The sequence below is a fragment of the Lemur catta genome, chromosome 3 (genome assembly GCF_020740605.2).
Source record: "Lemur catta isolate mLemCat1 chromosome 3, mLemCat1.pri, whole genome shotgun sequence".
Lineage (NCBI taxonomy): Eukaryota > Metazoa > Chordata > Mammalia > Primates > Lemuridae > Lemur > Lemur catta.
The window spans coordinates 49,164,339-49,186,719 of NC_059130.1; the positions used below are offsets into that span (position 1 = coordinate 49,164,339).

General features: G+C 33.3%; 1 protein-coding gene across 2 annotated transcripts in view; it reads left to right on the forward strand.

Moving 5' to 3' along the window:
* Positions 1 to 22,381, forward strand: part of DPYD (dihydropyrimidine dehydrogenase) — a 797,518-nt gene that overhangs the window by 315,662 nt on the left and 459,475 nt on the right. For both annotated transcript variants that reach the window (XM_045547468.1, XM_045547470.1), the window contains exons 9-10: positions 16,070 to 16,177; positions 17,879 to 18,048. In XM_045547468.1, the coding sequence (XP_045403424.1) occupies positions 16,070 to 16,177; positions 17,879 to 18,048 (278 nt within the window). The remainder of the gene's footprint in view (positions 1 to 16,069; positions 16,178 to 17,878; positions 18,049 to 22,381) is intronic.

The following is a 22,381-nucleotide window of genomic DNA, read 5'->3' on the forward strand; positions in this document are numbered from 1 at the left end:
CAGAATTCATTTTACTATAGCTAACACCTATTTAGTGACTATTAGGTACCACAAACACTTCTAGGTTTGTCTTTATTATTGTATTTACTTATTACCAAAATTCAGTAAGCCCAGTGCCATTAAGGATCTTATTCCTGTTTCACAGATGAACGTGTTGAAAGGTGGTGAAGTAACTTGCTCAAGATCACATAGCTGGAAAGTAGCAGAGTCAGGAAGCAAACTTAAACTCTGGCTCTGGGGTTATCTAGCACAGTACATGATGCATTGTGGCTACTCAAAAACTGTTTGCTCTGCTGATGGTGGTGATAATGTGGACTTGGAAATTTTATCTGATGTATTGACTAATGAGTAGTAATTATAGAATCTTCAAATTACAGTTGCATGGATTGTCCCTGTAAACCCCTGGAACACCTTATATTCAGCCTACTTTTAACAATAAAACATCCTATTTTTTATCCTTATAGAAAAATAAAAATATATGTCCACTTGTGTGTAAAGGCATTATCATATGTATGTATGTGCATATATATACACACACACATATAGTTACAGGTAAATATAAAAAACTAATACTGAAACTGGTGATGCTTTTTCTCTTTTTGATGTCATAATTAATTTGCATTTAAAAAATCTCCAAATATACCAATGTACTGGATTTTGGAAATGTATTTTGGAAATAGCTAATCATGATTTTAGTAAATGATGCATTCTTTAATTGCTTAAAAATTAGGGTTTTCACATGAAGAAGTTGAGCATAAAATTGTAATTTTTATAAAGTAATTTGAGATATAAAAACTGGTTCCACCTGCAATCATGTAGCAGTAAAACCACTCTGGAGTCTGTTTCTGTAGTTAGTTGGTCATGTGTCCACAAAAACAGCTTTGCTTTTTAACCCATTGTGTACACATTTTTCAGTATTTAGTTCTGTCAATAGAGGCCCTGGATGCAGTAAGGGTAATGAGGAGGAATGATAGTTTAGATATATTCTTTCCTGAAAGGCCAGTTGAATTAAATCTTTCATTCCCACTGCAGACATACAAATCTATAATCTCCTTTCAAGATGAATCCAGAATCAGGAGTCTGCATTCTTTTATTCTTGGTCAGGAGATTAAAATTGATCACAGGCCACACAAGGGAGTTGGATGTAGTATCACAGCTCAATGTGGTTAACGAGGACAGCGCTTGCCTTCTGTTCTCCTTAACCGTGCACTTACAAGTTACAAATATTATTGATTCCAGGGGTCATCTGAGGCTGTGGGGAGGTTGTGTGACTTGACAATATTTTGCTGTTTCTAAGGGATAAGAGCTATGAGCCCTGATAGCAATTGGGACAGGTATAGTTTAAATCTGACAAATAAAGATTTATACTTTTTTGAGCTGGCAAAAATCCTTCATGTAGAAATAATGAATGGAACTTTGATAGTTGATTTAACATAGGTCAAATGACTTACAGTGAAAGAAAGAAAATAACGCTTTAATTATTACCCTTTTATCAAAATGAATTGATGATAGGTTTGTCATTGTAGATCTGTGCTTTAAACAAATGAATAGTGCTTAGAAGATCCTTTTACAAGACATCATTTAAATTTAAGTAGGCATAGTTTACCTAAAATCATTTGAAAATGTAGTGTAGGTGGGATGATATGTGAATAATTACCTGCTAATCTCTGCAGCATTTTTTTTTTCTTTCTTGTGAGTAAAACTGCCATATTAACATTCAGAAAATTTAAGGCACCACAGATCATTGTATGCCAAATTTTCAGACAAGGTCAATGCTCCTTTATTTTTCCCTAACAATAAAGATTATGTTCTACTCTATAATATATTTTATAGAATGGTAAAAGAAACACTGTATTTAAGACCTTTAACTGGTTTAAATCTGGCTCTGCCCCTTACTAGCTATGAGATTTTAGAAAGCTTTATTTACTGCCTTGAACCTCAGTTTGCTTGTCTATAAATGGGCATAAAGATGTCTAGCACATAGAGTAATTGTGGAGCTCAAAAAGATGAGAAATATTTTTAAGTAATAAATCACTTTACAAATGTAAACTCTTATAATGTTTATTATTACTGAGCTCATATGAGGTTCAGCCTATGTTTAAGACAGTGATGAAAAGACTTTCTGAACTAGATTCTCTCTCTTTATAATGTATAGAATACACTGGAAAAACAGCACGTTAGGGTTTCAAAAGAATTTAGATTGTGGCTAAATTGAAAACTGACTAACCTAAATTTAATTGCTGATACTGGCCTTATATGCACCATGCTCTAAGAAGCAGAACTAGAACAGCTTAGCATTAGAATATGCCTTCTTTAAAAAGCATGAAAATATTTACAATGATTTAAAAAATGGCCTTAAAGCCATATATCAGAATAGAAATCACCTATTCTAAAACTGAAAAAAGAAGAATGTATCAAAGAACTGACTTCTCAGCTCATTAAACCAAAGGCATTTGGGATGTAATTCATTATTTTACATTGACTTAAAAATTGTGAAACTTTTATTGATACTGTCAAAACATATGCTCTGTATATTAGTGCTGTCATTCAAGTGGTTGAGTTCTTTCGAGTATAATTTAATTTGTGAATGTGTATCTATTATATAGTTCATAGAGAATTTAAATAATTTCCAAAGGGCAGCACAGAATCTCAATTTGATCTCCCTGCTTAATCCACTCTCCACTGTTCTTCACTTAGTAGTGGGACAAAAAAGTCTAGACTCCATGTGTAATATGCACCAATTAAAATGAAAATGATTTCTTATTATTTATCAAACTTCTCATGTCTGTTTAAGTGCTTCATAATTCAGTAGTCCTCAAAATATACTAAGTTTCGTTTTATAGGTAAGGAAACTAAGAGAGAGGTAGGCTAATTTGCAGCTAGTAGGTGAGAGTAAACTGAGGTGTTGCCTTGTATTTCTACTATATAGGAGTCTTTGGTTTTGCTTTCAGAGTTTGGAAAATTTGTGGTAGGGTTAACCAGACATGCATGTGCCCTTCTGTGGGATTTCCAATCCCCATAGAGGAGAAGCAACACCTCCCTTATTCAAATCTTTAGTTTTGATGCGTTTCTTTAAAAGTGTAAGAGATCTTCTAAAGATTGTTTTTAATCAAGCAAAGATTACACAATCTAACATATTCATTTGTATTATCCACTCAGAATCTAATTAATGTGGAGTCACCATTATTATTAATTCATTGTTAATTCTTCTTCACTTGATCTTAGCCAAAAGGCTGAGAAGTGATTAATTCTTACTTCTTAAGAAAGCACTCTAGTGTGAATACACTCTCCATTATACTGGTTCCTGGGAAGGTATGTGTTGTTCCCTCTCTGGCAAAATCTTTTTTTTCATAATTTGGCTGTCGTTACCACTAGAATACCTCCCAGTGTGGGTATCATTATATTATAGAATTTTCCCCCTTTCTTCTTATGATTTGCCTCATTTAAATTGATTCTCATAGTTATAATAAATGTATTTGTATTTTATTGCTTTTTTTCTGTTTAATATTCTCTTTCATTTTTTTTTTCTTTAGTGGATAGGTCAGTCTGAAAATATTCTCTTTCAATAAATCTTTCTGGTTATATTATTTCTAAAGTTAATTGTAGGTCAGTGGCCTACAATTAAAAATCAAGAAAGGTTATCCCTAAAATCAAAAGTATTCCTTTGAACATGATTTCTTTAGGCTTTATACTGCACACAGTGTTTATATATATATATATATATATATATATACACTTTTTTTTTTTAATTTTGAGTCTGTTTTTCTGCTACAGACAACAAGAAAGTTTGAGCTGGTACTTCCCTTCTCTTGGCTTCTAGCATACCACATTCTCCTAACCTTCCTGACTGATCCTGCCTCCATATCCATTTTAGTTTATTTTCCTCTTTCCTCCCTTAATGTTGCTCTGTATCTTGGGCTCCACCCTTGGCCTTTTCTGATTGCCGTATACACTCTTTCTGGAATAGCTCATTAGCATCTCTGTCTTCTAGTACCATCTCTTTGCTGATAATTTCCAAATCTGTTTGTCCAGACCAGATTTTTCTTCAGACTGCTGTTCCACACTCCATTAAATATGTCCAAAATAGAACAACATTGTTACTCTAGAATCTGCCCTTCTGCTATACTGAACCACAGTCAATCACCCCACTATTGAGGTGCCCACCAAAATAGAAAGTATAGACTCAGCTTTGTCTTGCCATTTCCTCTATTCTACACAACCACTAGGGACCAAGTCCTATGACGTTAACTCCTAAATATCTTGGGAATGTAATTTTATTCTTCTGCATCCCCACCATCAGTATTTTAGTACGAGTCCCATTTTTTTTTTACGGTAAAGTTGCTGTAATAGGAGAAGAGAATGAAAACATACCTTTAGGGAATCTGGAGGCACAGTTTCAAATGCCATATATAGAATTTCTTTGAAGTATTAGAATTTCATTCAAAATTTGCATTTCATCTCTTAATCTCTTCATATTTGTTTTAATAAAAACATTATAATTTAAAGTACTTAGCTTTGAGTGAAATTGTTGCCCCAGGAGGCTAAGCTGTAGTTTTTACTGAAGCTATGCATACCCCCTGCAATGCCATGTTAGTAGTGGTAACTGGTAATCCAGGTTGAAAAGAACACGGGAAGTTTTCCTTTCTTATCTGGATTTATGCAGCATCCCCTTACCTGATCTACCTCCTTCCACTCCAACTCCCTTCAGATTATTTCTACACACTGCTATCAATTCGTCCATACTAATATACAAAACTGATTATATCGTTTCCTAAAATGTCTCCTCAGTGTAAAATCCAAACACCCCAGTATGATTTGAATGGCCCTTCATGGTCTGGGCCCTGCCTAGCTATCAACTTTCAAATTTTGCTATTCCCTGTCACCTCCTATCTGCTCCCTTGACCATACCCTAGTTCCTGTTAGCCTGAACTCATATCCCTTCATGCCTTTCTATATGCACCTCATTCTTCCCCTTTCTCTATTATTAAAAACATTCATCGTGTAAGACTCAGTCTGATATGTTGTCTCCAGTCCAGATGAATTGTACTTTGTGATTTCTCCTGTGATAGTCTATGCATTCCTCTCTCATAGCACATATCTTGCTCTATTCTAAATTTCTGATTACATGTTCTTCTCCTACTACACTGGAAGGTATTCATCTTTGTGTTCCCAGGACCTACTATGTTGCATAGCACATAGTAGGCACTCAATAAATATTAATGAATAAGCAGTTAAACTAAACACCTTGGATTTCTATTAATATTTCCTGCTGATCTTAATCACAGTTCTTAAAAAAAATCAATCTGCTTTCCAAATCTAAAAGTTGAGCATGATAGGCTGTATTTTATGTTTTTTTTATGTAATGTGAATTTCAGAAGTAGATATATAATGATTATACATGGAGCCTCATAAGTTTTATTTGGTTAATTACCAATATTTAGGGAAATTTCAATTAGGACTAAGTCTTGAAAAAGTGTCTGTAGTCTTTGTTGTTATGGTTGTTCTTATGGTGTTTTATATTAAAATTGTATTAAATATCAAGGAATACGCAAGTGTGAAAATAATAGGATTTTTAAAAGTTAAAAATACATGAAAGTGCATTTATTACCATTTTCCATATGCCAGTCACTGTGCCAAGCAATTATCATATTGTTGAGCTATATTATCTCAATTAATATCCCTGCAAAGCAGGTTTTATTGATGAGGAGATTCAGACTTAAAATTTAAATCACTGTGATTATATAGCTTAGTATAGAGTAGTGGAGTAATTATATGAACATAGTTATGTTATGTCTGATGTTAAAAAACATTGCTTTCCCTTACACCAGGTTTACAAATTCTTGTATAAGCTGGTGTTCATTTATGGTGTGTAGTGGTTATCAGGTATAAATAATTACAATGCATTTTGACATTTATGACCATAGTGTGTGCACTTGAAAGGCATTTGGATATGATACGGTGCAATTGATTTAATATTAGAGTTGGGGAATGCAATTCGTTAACCATTTTTGAGTCACAGGCTCCTTAAAGAATGTAATGAAAGGTATGCATCCTCTGTATGCATACACAATAAAATGCATGGTTACACAAAGGCACACTTTTCTAATAGTCTAACAGATAAACCCCAGGCAAGGTTTAGAACTTAGTTTCTAGATAATCTACCTATTTTGTAGATGAACAAACTGAGGTACAAAAAAGATCAAAAGCATATTTCTGGAATTGTTTACCATGTGCATTTATCAAGAATGCCTTTTGGAAAGTGATTGTCTTATGGAATTTTCTGAATTTCTAGAAAAGTACTCTAATTTAAGGTTTCTACTCAACAGCATGTCAGAAATACTAAATACATTCCAAGTATATTTAAGCATGAAAGTAATGTAATATTTTATTACATCTAACATATTTATATCTAACTTATCTCCTGGGATAAATACTTTCTTGGAAAATTTATGAAATTACAGTAATGACTTAGAGTAAGATAAGATAAATTTGCATGGAAATGTATCATTTAAAATATAAGAGGAATATGCATAATTGAAATGACACTAAGCTGTGAATACCATCATGAGATAAAATACTTAAAGGGTAGGTAGCATGACCAATATCTATGCTTGTGAATTGCATTTTTACCTGTAAAATTAAGTTGTTTCAACAGTATAGAGCTATATTATGCTTAGTTGTCCAGATAACAACTCTAGAAGGAGATAACAATTTTGTAATTCTTCTCATTTTAAAGATGAGGAAACTGTGGCTTAAAGTTTGGTGACCTGTGCTTGGATTTATTTATAGCTATATAAGTAACACAGTCAAGAGTCCATTCGAGAGAGATCTCATTCTGAATTGAGCAGCTCTTATTGTTTCACAGATAGGCCTGGGGAAAATCACATGGATGTAGAAAACAAGTTCTAGCCACTGAGAGAATTACCAAGTGCATTTGGTGATGATCTTTATTTTAAAGCCTGCCACTGGCTTCCTTAGGCTTACATTGTTTCACTTTGCAGAGCTCTGAAGGCCAGAGCATATGTGGGTAATTCAAAATCATTCTTAACTTTCATTTCAGTTCTAATCTATGACCATAACTCTTGCATTGTGTTTCACCTTGTTTCATTCCAGTATTATAGCAAAGATTAGTCTGGCTTTAAAGGAAACCATTTAAGTGCATTATCTAAATGCATGTTATGTTAAAAATTATTACATAGAGTTTTTCATATACAGATATTTCAGTCTTACAATATGATTGTAGATTTCATTAGAACAACTACAAATAAAGAGGTTATCAGTGCCCATATTTAAGAATTTATCTGAGTAAAAAATGTAGAATTAAAAAAATACCTTCAGGAAAGTAACTAATACAATACAATGAATGTGTGGTACATTTACTGGTGATTAACACATTAGTAATACTTTTGCGATTACATTTTTAAAGGGGTCTTCCTCATTCTACAAAATGTGTGTTTATGGTGGCAGCTTTAATGTTGTTTCCTGCTGTGCAGTTCAATGGAGTATGTTTTTAGGTGGTTGGTTGAGGGTTTTTTTCGTTATGTATGTCGATGGAGATAAGTGTTTTAATTACTTTTTTTAATGTCTGTGCTTTTGTATTTTTCTCCTCTCTTCCCTTTTATTTCCTGCTGTTGAGATTACTGCCTCATCTCCACAGCAGGTGGCTGTTGCAAATTTGTTTTCTTTGTAAGCCTGGTAGATTTATTTTGTAATATAACTGTTCCTTTTTAGTATTTTATTATTAATGATTTCTTTACTTTGGGATATAGTATACTTACACAGTCCTAAATAGTAATTTCCTAACACCATCTAAGAACTCCAATCATTAAGGAAAAAAAACAAAAAAAACCTTTGCCTGAGGCATATTGTTTGAGTTTTTTGCTTACCCTTACTTCACAATGTGGGGATTAAAATTTAAGGAAATTATTTTATAGCAAAAGCCAAATGAGAAAAAGAAATGCAGAAAATAGAAGGGAGGGAAATAAGAAGAGAAGAGAAAAGGCCCAGTAGACAAAACACACTTTAATAAATAATACCCAAAATCAAAGGAATAGGTATAGTTTTGTGACAGAAATATGAAATTACATTAACAAATCTTTTCTACAAAAGAGATTTCAACTAGGCCTTGTATTTATATTAATATTTAATTTTAATTATTAAAATAACTTTGAATTATAAGAAAATTGGAATATCACAAAATGATGAAAAAATACTTCATCATGTCTTTTTGTCCAAAGAGTTGGTTGTTTTTGGTTGGGTCATAATGTACCATAGCTAAAACAAAAGATTATGTGAATCCTGAGTATAAATATTATTTTTCAGGAAAATAAATTATGCCCAAAGATATTTTATCTATTTTTGCAAAGAAGGCAATTGTTTTATTAATCAAAATACAATCGCTCTATACATTTTTTCAAATGTATAAAGGAGTAAAAATTATGGGACCAAAAATGTATGATGAACCATATTCTCATTTTATTAATTGGAATTGCTGGACATTTATTCCAGTTCACAAAATCCTCTAGAGGAGTTTTAACTACTCAGAGTCAATTTATTTCATGTGTGTACTTGTACTTGTTAATACATTGCTTTGTTATTGTGTTTATAGTTTTTCTTACCGGTACATACTCTAAATTGGAGTCTGATAGTAAGTTCTAGTATCAAGTTATATGAACTTATCAAATTGGTATGATAGAAGTTATATATACTTTATATGTGAAGTATAAAAGCTAATTGAAACACATTTGCAACTTATCATTATAAGAATTATCGTCTTTGGTTATTTTATTCTCTTCTCCAATGCTTTTTAAATTTTACTGTTTTATAAATTAAATACAAAGATAGGACCTTAGTTCAACATCTGTAAGATTATCTAATGGCATAAGAATGTTCAGTACTGCACTTGGTTCTGGACTGCATTATTGATATATGCTCCTGTATAGAAAAATATATTGTGTAATGGGAAAAATTATGGTTTGAAATGGTGATACCATTAATAACATTTTTTAACATGCTTATCTTGTTATGCTCTAACCAATTGTGTGATACACACAATTAATGTATGTGGTTACATTGAGAGAAAGACTAGACAGCAGTTATGTGAAACATATGTTTAATGGGGATTTGAAAAATCAATGAAATGAATACTGTTGTGATGCATGGTGATCTAATTTCATAGGTGTTATATTGAATCACTCCATTCTTTCTGAATTCACTCGGAGCACTCAGAACTAAACATATTTACCATGGCACCAGGGAGAAGACAGGGAGTTTTATTGAGAAAAGAATCACAATGGGGCTTCATTGATCTGTTCTCTTTCTAATCTATATATAGGTTCTAGAATGATAACCCATATGGTACTGTTGTCCCTTGGAAGTAAGATATAAATCCTTTGAGTGATCTTTAAGGGACAGGTGAAAATCTTTATAATCCATCATGGAATTGTGGTGTGCTTAGTCCCTTGAAAGGAATATTTTACTTCCATATTGTAATACCAACTGCTTGGGCTTGATACAGGAATAATTTTTTTTCATATGTAGATGTGTGTGTGTGTGTGTATCTGTGTGTATATATATAAACACATTTATATATAGGTACATATATTGATTTTATACCCACATTTATATATCTTATATATAGCTATACAAATGGCTTCGTATGATTAATTGTAATATCTTCTGTAATTGAAAGTATTTACTATGAATCTCTTTTTCATATGAGCCTTTTTTTGCCATAGTTCTCATATTTAACCCAAGACAATAATAATGACTTACATTTGAATGTTGTTTTAGAGTGCTTTATGTGCACTTTTGTATCTAATTTTCAGAACAACCCTGTATGGCAATCAGGGTTATCTTCATTCTAAAATCAAGGAATTAGAGAACCAGAGTATTAAGCAATTTTACCCAAGTACAGCTAGAAAATGGAAATAATGACACTAGAACCCAGTTCTTCAGACTCCTGGGTCAATGCTCTCTGAGGCATGATGTTATTCTTACTGCTCCAATTTGAATGACAGATAAACATTACAGGGTCTTTGTCTTGCTACTTTCCTGGTCTTGATACACATGTGGTTTGAGTTCATTGTAGTCTGGAGAGTAAATGAGGTTAGAAAACTGTCCTCTGAGCACAGTCCTTCATTCTTGCCAAAGACACTAAGTTTCATGCACTGTGATACCAATTTGTCCAATACTGGCCATTTAAGGGTGTAATAACATTAACTGTACATGTCATGGACTAGGTAAACTTTTAATTTATGTCTACTCAAATGCAGCATTTCATTAAATCAAACAAAATCTTTAAGGAAGAGAATGAAAAGGAGACATTTATTTCACGTCTTTGCAAAGAGTTTTACATACTTTTTTTTTTTTCATGTTATTCTCCCAACAATCGTACGATGAGGGTGTTGTTGCCCAGAAAGAATAATTTACTTGGCCAAAGTCAATTCTAGAACTAGAATTTTAATGCAGGAAGTTGGACTTCAAAGGTTTTACTCTTATACAATACATTCTGTTTACAAATAGTTATAAAAATAAGTCAGTTGGCATGAAGATATTTTAAAAGATTTAGTAAACAAAAATAAAGTCAATTGTCACATTGACTCTTCTTTACAAAGACATAGGTTTTTGATATGGTTTTTTACAAAGACAGAGGTCTTAGATAGCCTGGTGTCTCTTGGTGTGAGTTTGTTTAATGAATCCATGTTTAATCTGTATATTTTAATGCTCTTCCTATAATGCAGCACCATTCCCCAAGACAAGGTTAGAAAATGAGGACTGAGATAATGCAGCATAACTTTCTTTTCTGAGAAGAATGTGAGATCTTAGATACAAAAGTACTTTGAAATGTGAAAAACTTAGACATTTGCCATCAGCTAAATATTCTCTTCTCATCTGGTAAATTTGAGAGTAGTGACATAATCAGTGCTGTTTTACTTGTCTACTAAAATCTTTTTATTGAAAAAGCACTTGGTGTGAAATAACAAGAATCGATGTACCTGTAGAGAGTTCTGTATACTAGAGCACTGCCCATTTCTGTAAGTCACAGCCTTTTGCCAGGAACTTGAGGCAGTTTCTCAGCTGTCTGTGCTATATTCTCCACTCCTGTGGGATTTGTGAGGCTATCTCCACAGACAGGTCTATCAGATGACTGTCTTTCCCATGATGGCTTAGCTGTCATTCAAGTGTGCCTTCAAGAACAAGAGGCATCACACAGATGCTTACTCCATTCAATTAACACTGAATAAATGACCTGGTGAAGGAACACAAACAAATACTATAGAATCTGAGTAATTCTTAAACATGCCCTACTGTAGCTGTGAAGACTAAGCCTTAAACGCTTATTTCTCCTTTATTACTTACTAGATGATAACATGTAACAGAATATTTAATATCTTGTTAATGTTAATTGAAGTTGTGCAAAATTTGATATGGGCACAAGGAAAGAGTTTACTGTACATACTGCTGTTATTTATTCTGTAGTTTTTCCAGAGGGAGGTGCTTTGGAAACAAAGCAGGGATACATACTTCAAAGAATATCAAATAGTGAAAAATAACCAACAGATAACCAAGGGCAATGCACTTAAGAAGGAAAACATTTCAGAAAGAAATTGTACTGGAGAAAATAATCACAAAACAATAAAAAAAATGCAGCTGAGAGAAGCAGCCACTCTTTTTTCTGCCACTAGATTGGAACCTGGCTGCATACATATTCTGTGTTGTACACATACGTATAGCCTTGGAGTGAAACTTAATACATACATGTTGAATGATTAGTTTATATATCACTGGTTATGAGGCATCACATTACAACAAGGCTTAATTATAATATTATACATGGAAAAGGCATTTTAAAGTTAAAGCATAGACTTTACAGTCAGACTGTTCTGTCCAGTATAGAAATTAGTACTACAACTTACTTGTTCTGTGACCTTCAGCAAAGTTATTTAATTTCTATGTACCTCAATGTCCTCATATTTAAAATGTGGGTAATAATAACGTTAGTTGTCTTATAGAGTTATTTGGAGAATTAAATGGGTTGTAATATATACTAATCACGTATATGCCTGGTATTTAGAGTAGTGCCTGTAATCAATAAATGTTAAATTAAATTTTCTGTAATATAAGCAAAATTTCCTTTCTTATTTCTTCCCTTTTCAGAGAACTTGAAAATTACCATTTTTCAATAATTCTTAAGGAGATGTTCCTTTGTATAAATACATGCTGAAACACCAAGAACTTCAGTAACTGTTCTAGGGGAACAAAGAAACTATCTGGCTTCCTTAAAAGCAAAGAACACTATACATATACTATGCTGAGCTGTTTTGTTTGTCAGATCTATGTCAATTTCTTTTTATTCGTAAACTCCCTTCTTCCCACTAAAAGTGAATTAAAAAGTCATTTCAGTGTCATTTTGAAATCATCCTGGTATAGACTTGTACCTTATTTATTAATATGCCACCTACACTCAGGGAAATATCTTCCTTTGATAGATGAAAATTTGCAAGTTTCATTATATTTCATATTCCACTTAAGTTTGCCTCATTTTTCTTTCTTTGTAGAACTTTATTTAAATTTGCTAAGATTTAATATTTTACTTTGATTTATGCTTTACTTTTTCCTTGCCATAAGATGTGAAGTTTGAAAGAATTGGTAAACTACAGAATAAACAAACCTACTTAATATTAATAGCTAATGTTTACTGAGCAGTAACTATGTACCAGGTCTCAATAATAACTATCTATCTATCTATCTGTATTTATATATATATATAATTTTGTAAAAATCTCACATCTATGAGAGAAGTGTAATTATCTCCATTTTAGAAATGAAGTAGATCAAAGAGATGAAGGAACTCAATTTCCCAGTTTTCCAGAAAAACAAAATCAGTAGGATGGATAGATAGATGGATAGAGATAGAGACAATTTATTTTAAGAAATTGTCTTACACAATTATGAAAGTTGGCAAGTCCACATTCTGTGGGGAAGGCCAAGAGAGTGGAAACTCTCAGGTAGGAGCTGATGTTGCAGTTTTAAGACAAAATTTCTTCTTTCTCAGGTAAACCTCAGTTTTGTTCTTAAGGCCTTTTGACTGATTGATTGGATAAAGCCCACCCCCTTATTGAGGTGATCTTTATTTAAAGTCAACTGATTGTAGATAATAACCACATCTACAAAAGGCCTTGACAGCAACACTTAGATTAGTATTTGCTTGAATAACTGGGTATTATAGCATAGCCAAGCTGACACTTAAAACTAACCATCACAGGAACTTGTGTGAGTTCACAGAGCTGGTAAATGGGAGAGGAAGGACTCACACCAAAGCCTGTCTGGAGACAAAGCTCTCCTCCTGATCACCCCAGCATCATGGTTAGCAGGCTGTCAAAGCATCCAGGAGAAAAGCTTTGGACGAATTGTCCTAGGGCATAAAGTATGAAAGCACAGGAAACTCAGTTGTCTTTGTCTATGTCTTGATCTAAGTGAAAAAAAAAGAAATTTAAATTTTACCAAAGCATTTTTCTTGTGAAATAATCCTTGCAGGAGAGGAAAAGTTATCTCGATGAGTCTGGTGGTGTGTTGATCAGGTGCCTTGCACTTCTAAAGATAACAGTTATGTTAACAGTGGTAGTAGGAAATAACTACAGATGGAGAGCTCCCTCTCTGCCTTAACCATGGCGAGTGCTGTAAAAGCTCAGATTAGGAGTTGGTAAAGAAAGGATTCTAGACCTTACTGCCAGTATCTGGGGAAGTCATATCCACCGCTTATATTCTCTGTCCCTTATTTTTGATCTGTCTTAAAGATTTTTGCTTATCTCATCACTGTGAAATGGCACAGAACTTATTTAGGTTGTTTTTCTTGTTTGTTTGTGTTTTTTTTAACATGAAAATGAAGTGGCATAGAACATATGCTTTTATCTATAGTGTAGTAAGATAAGAGGGAAAACAAGTCCTTACTTAAATTTTACTATGTAGCATATGTATATTTGATTTGACTAATCAAGTGTGCAGCCTGACCTACAGTCATCTTTTAATAGCTTTCAGGAGAAATTGTTTTGTCATTAGAGAATCTTCAAGTACATACTCAGCTATTTTCACAAACCCCACCCCTTTGCCCAGGTTTTCTAAAAGAATCACATAAACAGCCACACACGTATATATAATAGTGTAATAGTGTATATGTTACCAGTAGACCTAAGGAATATTGTTCAGTGTCAGAAAATGAAGAAACAGTCATATCCCCATTTCAGTTACAGAGACACTGAGGCAAAATCAAGTAGAGTGAATGGCCTAACCATCCTAGATAATTAAAATAATTTAAAAAATAAATGATCTTAAAATAATTTATGAGAAAATCATCTGGAGAAGGAGCTACGGGGGTACTGGATAGGGAATAAAAATGTTTGGCTTAATTTAAAGAGACAATAGTGGTTTATTGCTGGTTACATGCAACCAACAAAAATCCTCAGCTTTCAGATCAGATATGGTACCTACCTTATCTCACCTGACGAAAGTCATCTTTGGGGTATGCTTATCATTCTATGTGTCCACCAGCAGCTAGCCATTGTCCTTCATTTAATTATAAAATAAACTCCTACTTTTCTAGAATGACTCATTAGTTGAATGAGTTTTGGACAGTGAGTAAATTGAATCTACATATTTCTACCTGTGTTTATAGAATTGAGATGAATTGTTTCTCCACTTACCTTGGATGGGGTGATTGTGAAAAGATTTTCTTCATTTATATTTTTAAAACAAATTTAGTCTGCTATTCATTTTACTTTCAAAATTTTGATAATCATTTCTCAATTATATAGTGGACATGCATATTGTAAAAAATTTGGAAAATAGGAAATAGTAAAAATTAGAATATCCATAATTCCACTACCAAAAACAATCACTGTTCAGATTACATGGTTTATACATTCATTTCTACAAAATTTGAATCACATTTTATAAAGTTTTGAATCCTGATAGTTCATTGAATACTATGTTTTGACTACAGTCTGATACCATGTTTTTCAAATATTCATTTTAATAGCTATATTTTGTTCTGTTGTCTTTTTCTTTTTTAAAGTAAAACTAATTTATTTATTTACTTGGCATTCTGATATTCTCCCATCCTTTTCTTTTCTTTTGTGCATTGATCATTTTTGTATATAAAACCTTTATTTGCATGTCTTAGTATTTTCTTAAGATAGATTGAAAACTCTTTGCTAGAATTGGAAACCAGTGTGTATTTCTGCCAAAAGAGTATGACAAGTTCCCTCTTTACCCTTGCTGTGTAGTTTAATTTTCTTACATATTTTACTTTTTAATAGGGAAACCATATTTCATTGCTTCAATTTGCAGTTCTTTATTTACTAATGGAGTTAATACTTTCAGTGCTTATATCCTATTTATATTTTTTCTTTTTCCATTTTTTATTATTCTTTATTTATGTTTCCATTGGAAAGTTAATATGTTCCTTATTGATATTTAGAAACCTTTTTGCTTAGTAAAGACATCTTATTTGTTAAAATATTTTCCTGGTTAATAATTTATCTTTCAATTCATTTATAATATTTTTGACATGTAAGAATGGCTGAATTTTTGTGGTAAAATACATTGTTTTCCTTTGAGGTTTTTCTTCTATTTTTTTCCCTTAGAATAATCTTACTTATTCAGGGATTAGATAAATATGTATCCATATTTTATTTTAATTTTTGAATTTTTTTATATTTAGCATTTAAATACAGCTGAAACTTATTTTTATTTATAAAATAAAGAAATAATATAACCTGATTTTCTCCATTACACTACATATGTGTATATGTATGTGTATGTGTGTATAAACACAATTATGTTTCTTTACATATATATGTGCATTAATGTGTAATTTGTAATGTGTACATAGTTATATATTAAAAGTATATTCTGAGGTCTGTTAAATTGTGTTATGTACAAATTTATGTTAATTTGCTTACATATTTTTTTTCCTAAAAACCGTATTTCAAAGATCACAATTTTTTTAACATCCAGTAGGAAAAGACCCTCCTCCTGCTAATGATATTTTATAAATTTTATTAATTAGGTTTGCCAGAACCCAATAAAGACCACATCTTTGAAGGCCTGACGCAGGACCAGGGGTTTTACACATCCAAAGACTTTTTGCCACTTGTAGCCAAAGGCAGTAAAGCAGGTATAAAATATTGTCTTCTATTCTTAATGTTGTCTATGTTGTTTTATGTATTACAAATTTATATTAAATTCAAGCTCAATAGGACATTGTTCAGATCTCAAATCAATCCTTAAATAATACCAGTGCAAAGTTTAAAAAGATATAATAGTTTGTCAAAATTATCTATTTGTCCATTCTTCCAATAAAGCATAAGGATTTTTCACTGCATTATAGATAGGTCTAAACTACATTGTGAAAAATTGCTTCAAGGTAAGAGAGTCCTTAACATCCCTTGGAAGATGTTTTTAAAAGAAATGGTAGGACCTTCATTTTGGGAACTATTTTAAAATAGGATGAATCATCACATATCTTACATGATTTGTGTCCACACAGACAGAAAGATTGAATGTCTCCTCTTGAACAGTAATTGTATGAAGTTAAAATAAAAGACTTTGATAGATACCCCATCACTGTGTATACCCCAAGAGGAACAACCTGAAGTGAATGCTGTGCCATACTTTGGCTTGACTAGGGTCATTGTCTTAGTGATAAAGAAGTTGTAATATTTTCTACAAATCCGGATTAATCAAAATCCTTTACATATACATTTTTAAAGGGATCTGAGCTACAGCTATTTCTACATCCAATAACATGTAGAAATGATAAGAACTTACATTTTTCTCCCCAAATTTAAAAAGGTAAGAAACTTTCCATATTAAATTATTTAGTAGATGTTTACAGCTAAAGATGCATACCATCTCTACCTTCCTCCTCCAGGAGAACTGGATGCCTGTATGTCTGCAACACATTCTAAGGAAGCTCATAATACACTTAGCATATCTGAAAATCACAGAGTGCTGATTGTGTAATCCCAAATACAAAGTCTTCCAAGCAAAATGATTACACGTACTGAGATTATAGATCTATTCTATTCTTGGTGCCATTCCAAAAAGCATAGTAATTTATCTTATCAACATTTTTATTTAATCTGCTAATACAGGGCTACTTACACATAGAGAACGTTTGTGTTTCATTTTTTTATAAGGATCTTCTTATGGATACCGAATCTTAATGTATTAATAGATGACATTGAGAAATGGACACTTAGAAAGTAATATCTTTTTTACTGCCCAGTTTGTCCAATCAAAACCAGAGAAAAGCAGTAAAAGGAAGAAAGTTTTATTTTAACTATTTCAAGAAAATAGTTCTCAGAAATTCTTCAGTTACATAAAGGGCACTTATTCAGCATGTTAATATTTGAAGTTTGTAAAATATAATTAGCAGAGCTATATGTTAGAAATTATATAAGATAATATATAAATAAATTATTTTAATGAAATGCTGCAAATTTTTTCTTCTTTTTTCTTCTAAAAAGCAGAAATTTAATTGTGCTAAGTTAAAAATACATATCACAACTTTGACTTAGAGAGTTTTAATTTATTGATTCCAGTTTGTTATGACCTAAATGCCTCAAAATGTGTTGTAGCAATCCTAGAAGGAAAAAAGAAGCTAAGGCACTGACTATAAAATTACATATATGAACGTATTTTTAAAATGGGAATAAAACTGTCTTTCAATGAAGCAGAATAATTTGATAGTGACACTTCATCCTGGAAAACTGCAAGATGCAATTTTACACTGCTTTGAGTACAAGTATCTTTTGAGCTGTCATGCAGAAATGGTTTCTCTACTTGAAAATGGGGTTTTCCTTTCATCATTCAGGAATGTGTGCCTGTCACTCTCCATTGCCATCGATACGGGGAACCGTGATTGTACTCGGAGCTGGAGACACTGCCTTTGACTGTGCAACATCCGCTTTACGTTGTGGAGCCCGCCGTGTGTTCATAGTCTTCAGAAAAGGCTTTGTTAATATAAGAGCTGTCCCCGAGGAGGTAAAATGGAACCATCAGAAAATATGGAGTTGTAATCCAACAGATTTTAGCAGATGAAATTGTTAATGTTGAAACCATTAGAATGTTATTGAAATTGTCAAATGCAAATTTAAATATTTCTGGCCTGCATATAATTGTTTTTTTTCTAACTCAGACATTTCAAGTTAAGAGAAAATTTATAATACTGATTTGGATAAAATGAGAAATTTGTCTTTGTCAATGCACAAGTGCTTCTTGTTGTCAGTGTTAGTAACTTTGAAATATATTCTGTTTAACTAGTAATAGTTAATGTACTAAGTCTTCCATACCCTAAACAATAGGTACTCTTCACAAAATGTACAGATATTAGAAGAATGTGCTAATTAGAGACATTTGGAATTTTCCATAAGCCAAGTTGACAAGCTACATTCAAAGATTATATACCTTGTTCATACTTATAGTCAATTCATTCTGCTGTGAAGCAAATAGAATGAAGAGATCGCCATGTACATTTTTTAAGGAGCTCTAATGTAAGCACTATTTAGAATTAATAATTAACTTACTAAAAATGACAGATTTGAAGTCATTTCATTCTTATAGGTGACTGGTAACTACTTTTGAGTGAGGTATCAGCTGGTTACATGTACAACATCTCAAATTTTAATTCTATTACAGAAAGATAGTGCCTTATAAAGGATATTAGCCTTGAGAGGGAGAACCACACATATTTACAGAAAGATAAATTACTCATTTTATTCAAATCAGTGTTATGAATTATACTTGCTTTAGAATGCCTGAACATGTTTGGAGTCTCTATACCAGGCAAGAATTATAACTGAAGTCAATAGGTAAATTTGTCACATGTAGATTAACCATATTACAAAATAATGTTACTAAAATATTGGAGTCACCACTGGGTCATGGCTGGGATTAAAAGGTTACTTTTATTCTCTGGGCTGTGCTCTATCCAGTCTAACCTTTTAGACTTTTTTTGATCCAAGGTAGTTTTATAATGATAGAATTTTTCTTCTGGAGTGCAGATTTAGGCATCAATTAGTGCAATCATATCATTTTGCAAATAAAAAGAAAACAGCCATAGTGGAATTAAGTGACTTGCTGAAGTTAAAAGAGGTCAATTTTATTTATCTTTATATCCTCGTGCATAGAGCAAGACCTGGCAAATAATTACTTGACAAATACGTTTTGAACTAAGTATTTTACATCTTACTGTTCTTATTCCAATATCAGAGAAGTTTTCATCGCAAACTGGTCCATGAGGGTTGTAATGGGGAGATGATCCTAAATGTCAATATCAAATTACTTACAACTTTATATCACAGTCATCTTCCATTAGTGAGGATAACCAGAAATGAATGCTGGCCACTTCTTTTGTCTCAAGTAGAACAGACAAAAAAAAAAAAAAAAATGAGATAAGACATTTACTTAAGAGGGTTGAGGTGGGAATTTATTTATTTATTCATTCAACCTACATTTATTAAGCACCTATTATGTACTAGACATTGTGCTGGGCAATTTGGATACAGGTGTAAACAAATCAGATAGAATTTCATGCCTTCATTGAGTTTGTACTTAGTGAGGGAAGACACCCAGTAATTAAACAAATAAATTGTCACATAAATAGTCTGTAAAAGATAACTGGAGGCCAGACGCGGTGGCTCACACCTGTAATCATAGCACTCTGGGAGGCCGAGGCAGGAGGATCGCTTGAGGTCAGGAGTTCGAGACCAGCCTGAGCAAGAGCGAGACACCGTCTCTACTAAAAGTAGAAAGAAATGATCTGGACACCTAAAAATATACAGAAAAAAAATTAGCCGGGCATGGTGGCACATGTCTATAGTCCCAGCTACTTGGAAGGCTGAGGCAGGATCGCTGAAGCCCAGGAATTTGAGGTTGCTGTGAGCTAGGCCGACACCACGGCACTCTAGCCTGGCAAAAGAGTGAGACTCTGTCTCAAAAAAAAAAAAAAAAAAAAAGATAACTGGAACTATGGAGAAAAATTAATTAATATGGGTATATAAGGAGTGTATGAGAGGGGAGAGGTGTGGTGGAAGAGAAGGCAGGATTTTAAACATTTCAAATAGGTTGGCCCTGTAGGGCCTCTCTGATGAGGTGATGTTTGAACACAGAAGATGAAGAAATTGAGAAGGTAGGCATCCAGGAGAAAATCATTCCTGGCCAAGGTAAATGCACCCACCCTTGACTGAGGAAGTCTCTTCTTCCCAGACTTCTGGGATTGGGAAAAAAAAAAAAAAATCAGTGTCGTTAGAATAGAATAAGAGAGGGCAGTATGTGGCCAATCAGGTGAGGTCTTGCAAGCATTTATAAGGCCTTTAGCTTTTAGTTTCAGTGAAAGAGGAAACCACTGGACTGTTCTGAGCAGAGAAGTACCAAATTGTGACTTAAATTTTAAAATGACTACTCTACTCAGAATTGACTATAGAAGAGTAGGGTCAGAAGCAGGGAGGCTAGTCAGGAGCTAATTAAAAGAGTAGGCTATTGGTCAGTGTGAGTGGATTACAGGAAGGAAGGGATCGGTGGCAAGGCATAGCTCAGTAGAAGGCCAAAGCTCAGTGGGCTGAGCTGTGGTTACCAAAGTTTTGAGAGGAAGCAACAATTCTTTGAGATAACAGGTCACCTGCCTTCAGTAGAGCTTAGTAGAACTCAAGTGGATCTTGACTTAATTAAAATTATAAGAACAGATGTTTGAATGTTTATTAATGGCCCACAAGAAACCAAATTTTTTGTATGATCTTAAAACTACTTGACTTTGAGTTCCATGAGAGCAAAGGCCATGATGATCTCTCTTAGTACTTTCATCTTTCCCCTGCCTAGACAATGGGTGCCACATATGAAGTATTTAGCAAATGATTGTGGGATGAATATTTTCTGGAGGGATTCAGTATCCAGAGTGTCTGGCATTAAAGGGGCTAATACCTTCCAAGTTAGAGAAATATTATAGCAGTACGCCTTTGAAGGTTCACTGGGTAATTTTAAGCAAAATTCCTCAACATAAGAAAAGAGATAAGTATTTAATATTACATTATCAAAGATTTCAGGGTTGGGTCACTGGCCAGGGCTTATACTTTTCCAGGATTGGGGACTTCCAGCATTTGTAGAGGTTTCAGTGTTAATCCATCGTGGCCATTGCTTGGTTTTGTGTACATCAAAAGAGGTCCCAAGATAGTGCAGTGCTAACTCTCATGGAACTGGAAAATCAGGAGAATGTAAGTCCAATATCATATATCTACTCCAAGGTTTGGATTTCGAGAGATCATGCTATGGCCACAGTTTTAGCCACTATAAAGAATTTAATATTGGACCTGGTTCCTTTGTATTTCTCTTCTTTCTCTTATGCTGTCTACCACCAACACATATATACTTCAACTTCACTTGGTTTCTTTAAAGTCAGTGAAGATTGAGGAACAGGATCATTTAGAGTTTTTCTCAGATATTTTTATTGTTTAGTGGTCTTGGACTTTTGGATGGAATTTGGACATAACATGATTTGTCTGATAATAAAATGCCTCACCATAAGGCGCATCAGCAAAATGTATGTATCTGATGGCACAGTCTAAGTCTCATTTTTTGAAGGAGAGAAATACAGAACAATATGTTCTCATCCTTTAGTGACAAAGATGAATTGTGACAGAGGCCAGTTATGTTGAACATGGAATTGTTTGAAAGCAGGTATATTATATGGGTAGTAACCAAGGGCAGGGTGCAGGAATGTTTTAATCTACAAAACTAGGAGGTGCCACCCAATAGATTCTGCAGTGACAAACATATCCCATTTCTTTAATGCAGAGGTTTTCAAACTTTAGTGTGCATTAAATCACCTGGAGGGCTTGTTAAACACAGATTGCTGGACCCTGTCCCCAGAGTTTCTGGTTCAGTAGGTCTGAGGTGGGCCTGAGAATTTGCATTTTTAACACGCTCCCTGGTGATACTGAGCCTCCTGGTCTACTGCTCTAAGGTATCATCAACGTACTTTCCAGCTGTCTAATTAGAGCCATAAGCAGAGTGCCGTTTGGAGGCACTTTCCATCTTAGTTAAGAAAGCATTAATGCTAAAGGATATAGGTTTGAAGAAATGGAGATAGGGAGGCACCATCAGCATATTGTTGTAATTCTGATTCCAAATGTCTTTCTGGCTCCCTTGTGGCCTCACACACATGCTAAATAGGATGCTACTGACAAACTAGCGCTTCTCAGCTGCGTGTCCTTAGGGAAACCAGCCAATCACTCAGCACTATCCTCTAAGAAGATGAGGGAAAATCTGTTAATAATTCCCTCCAGTACATTCTGCAAGCTTAAATAGGTGAGATTAAATTTCA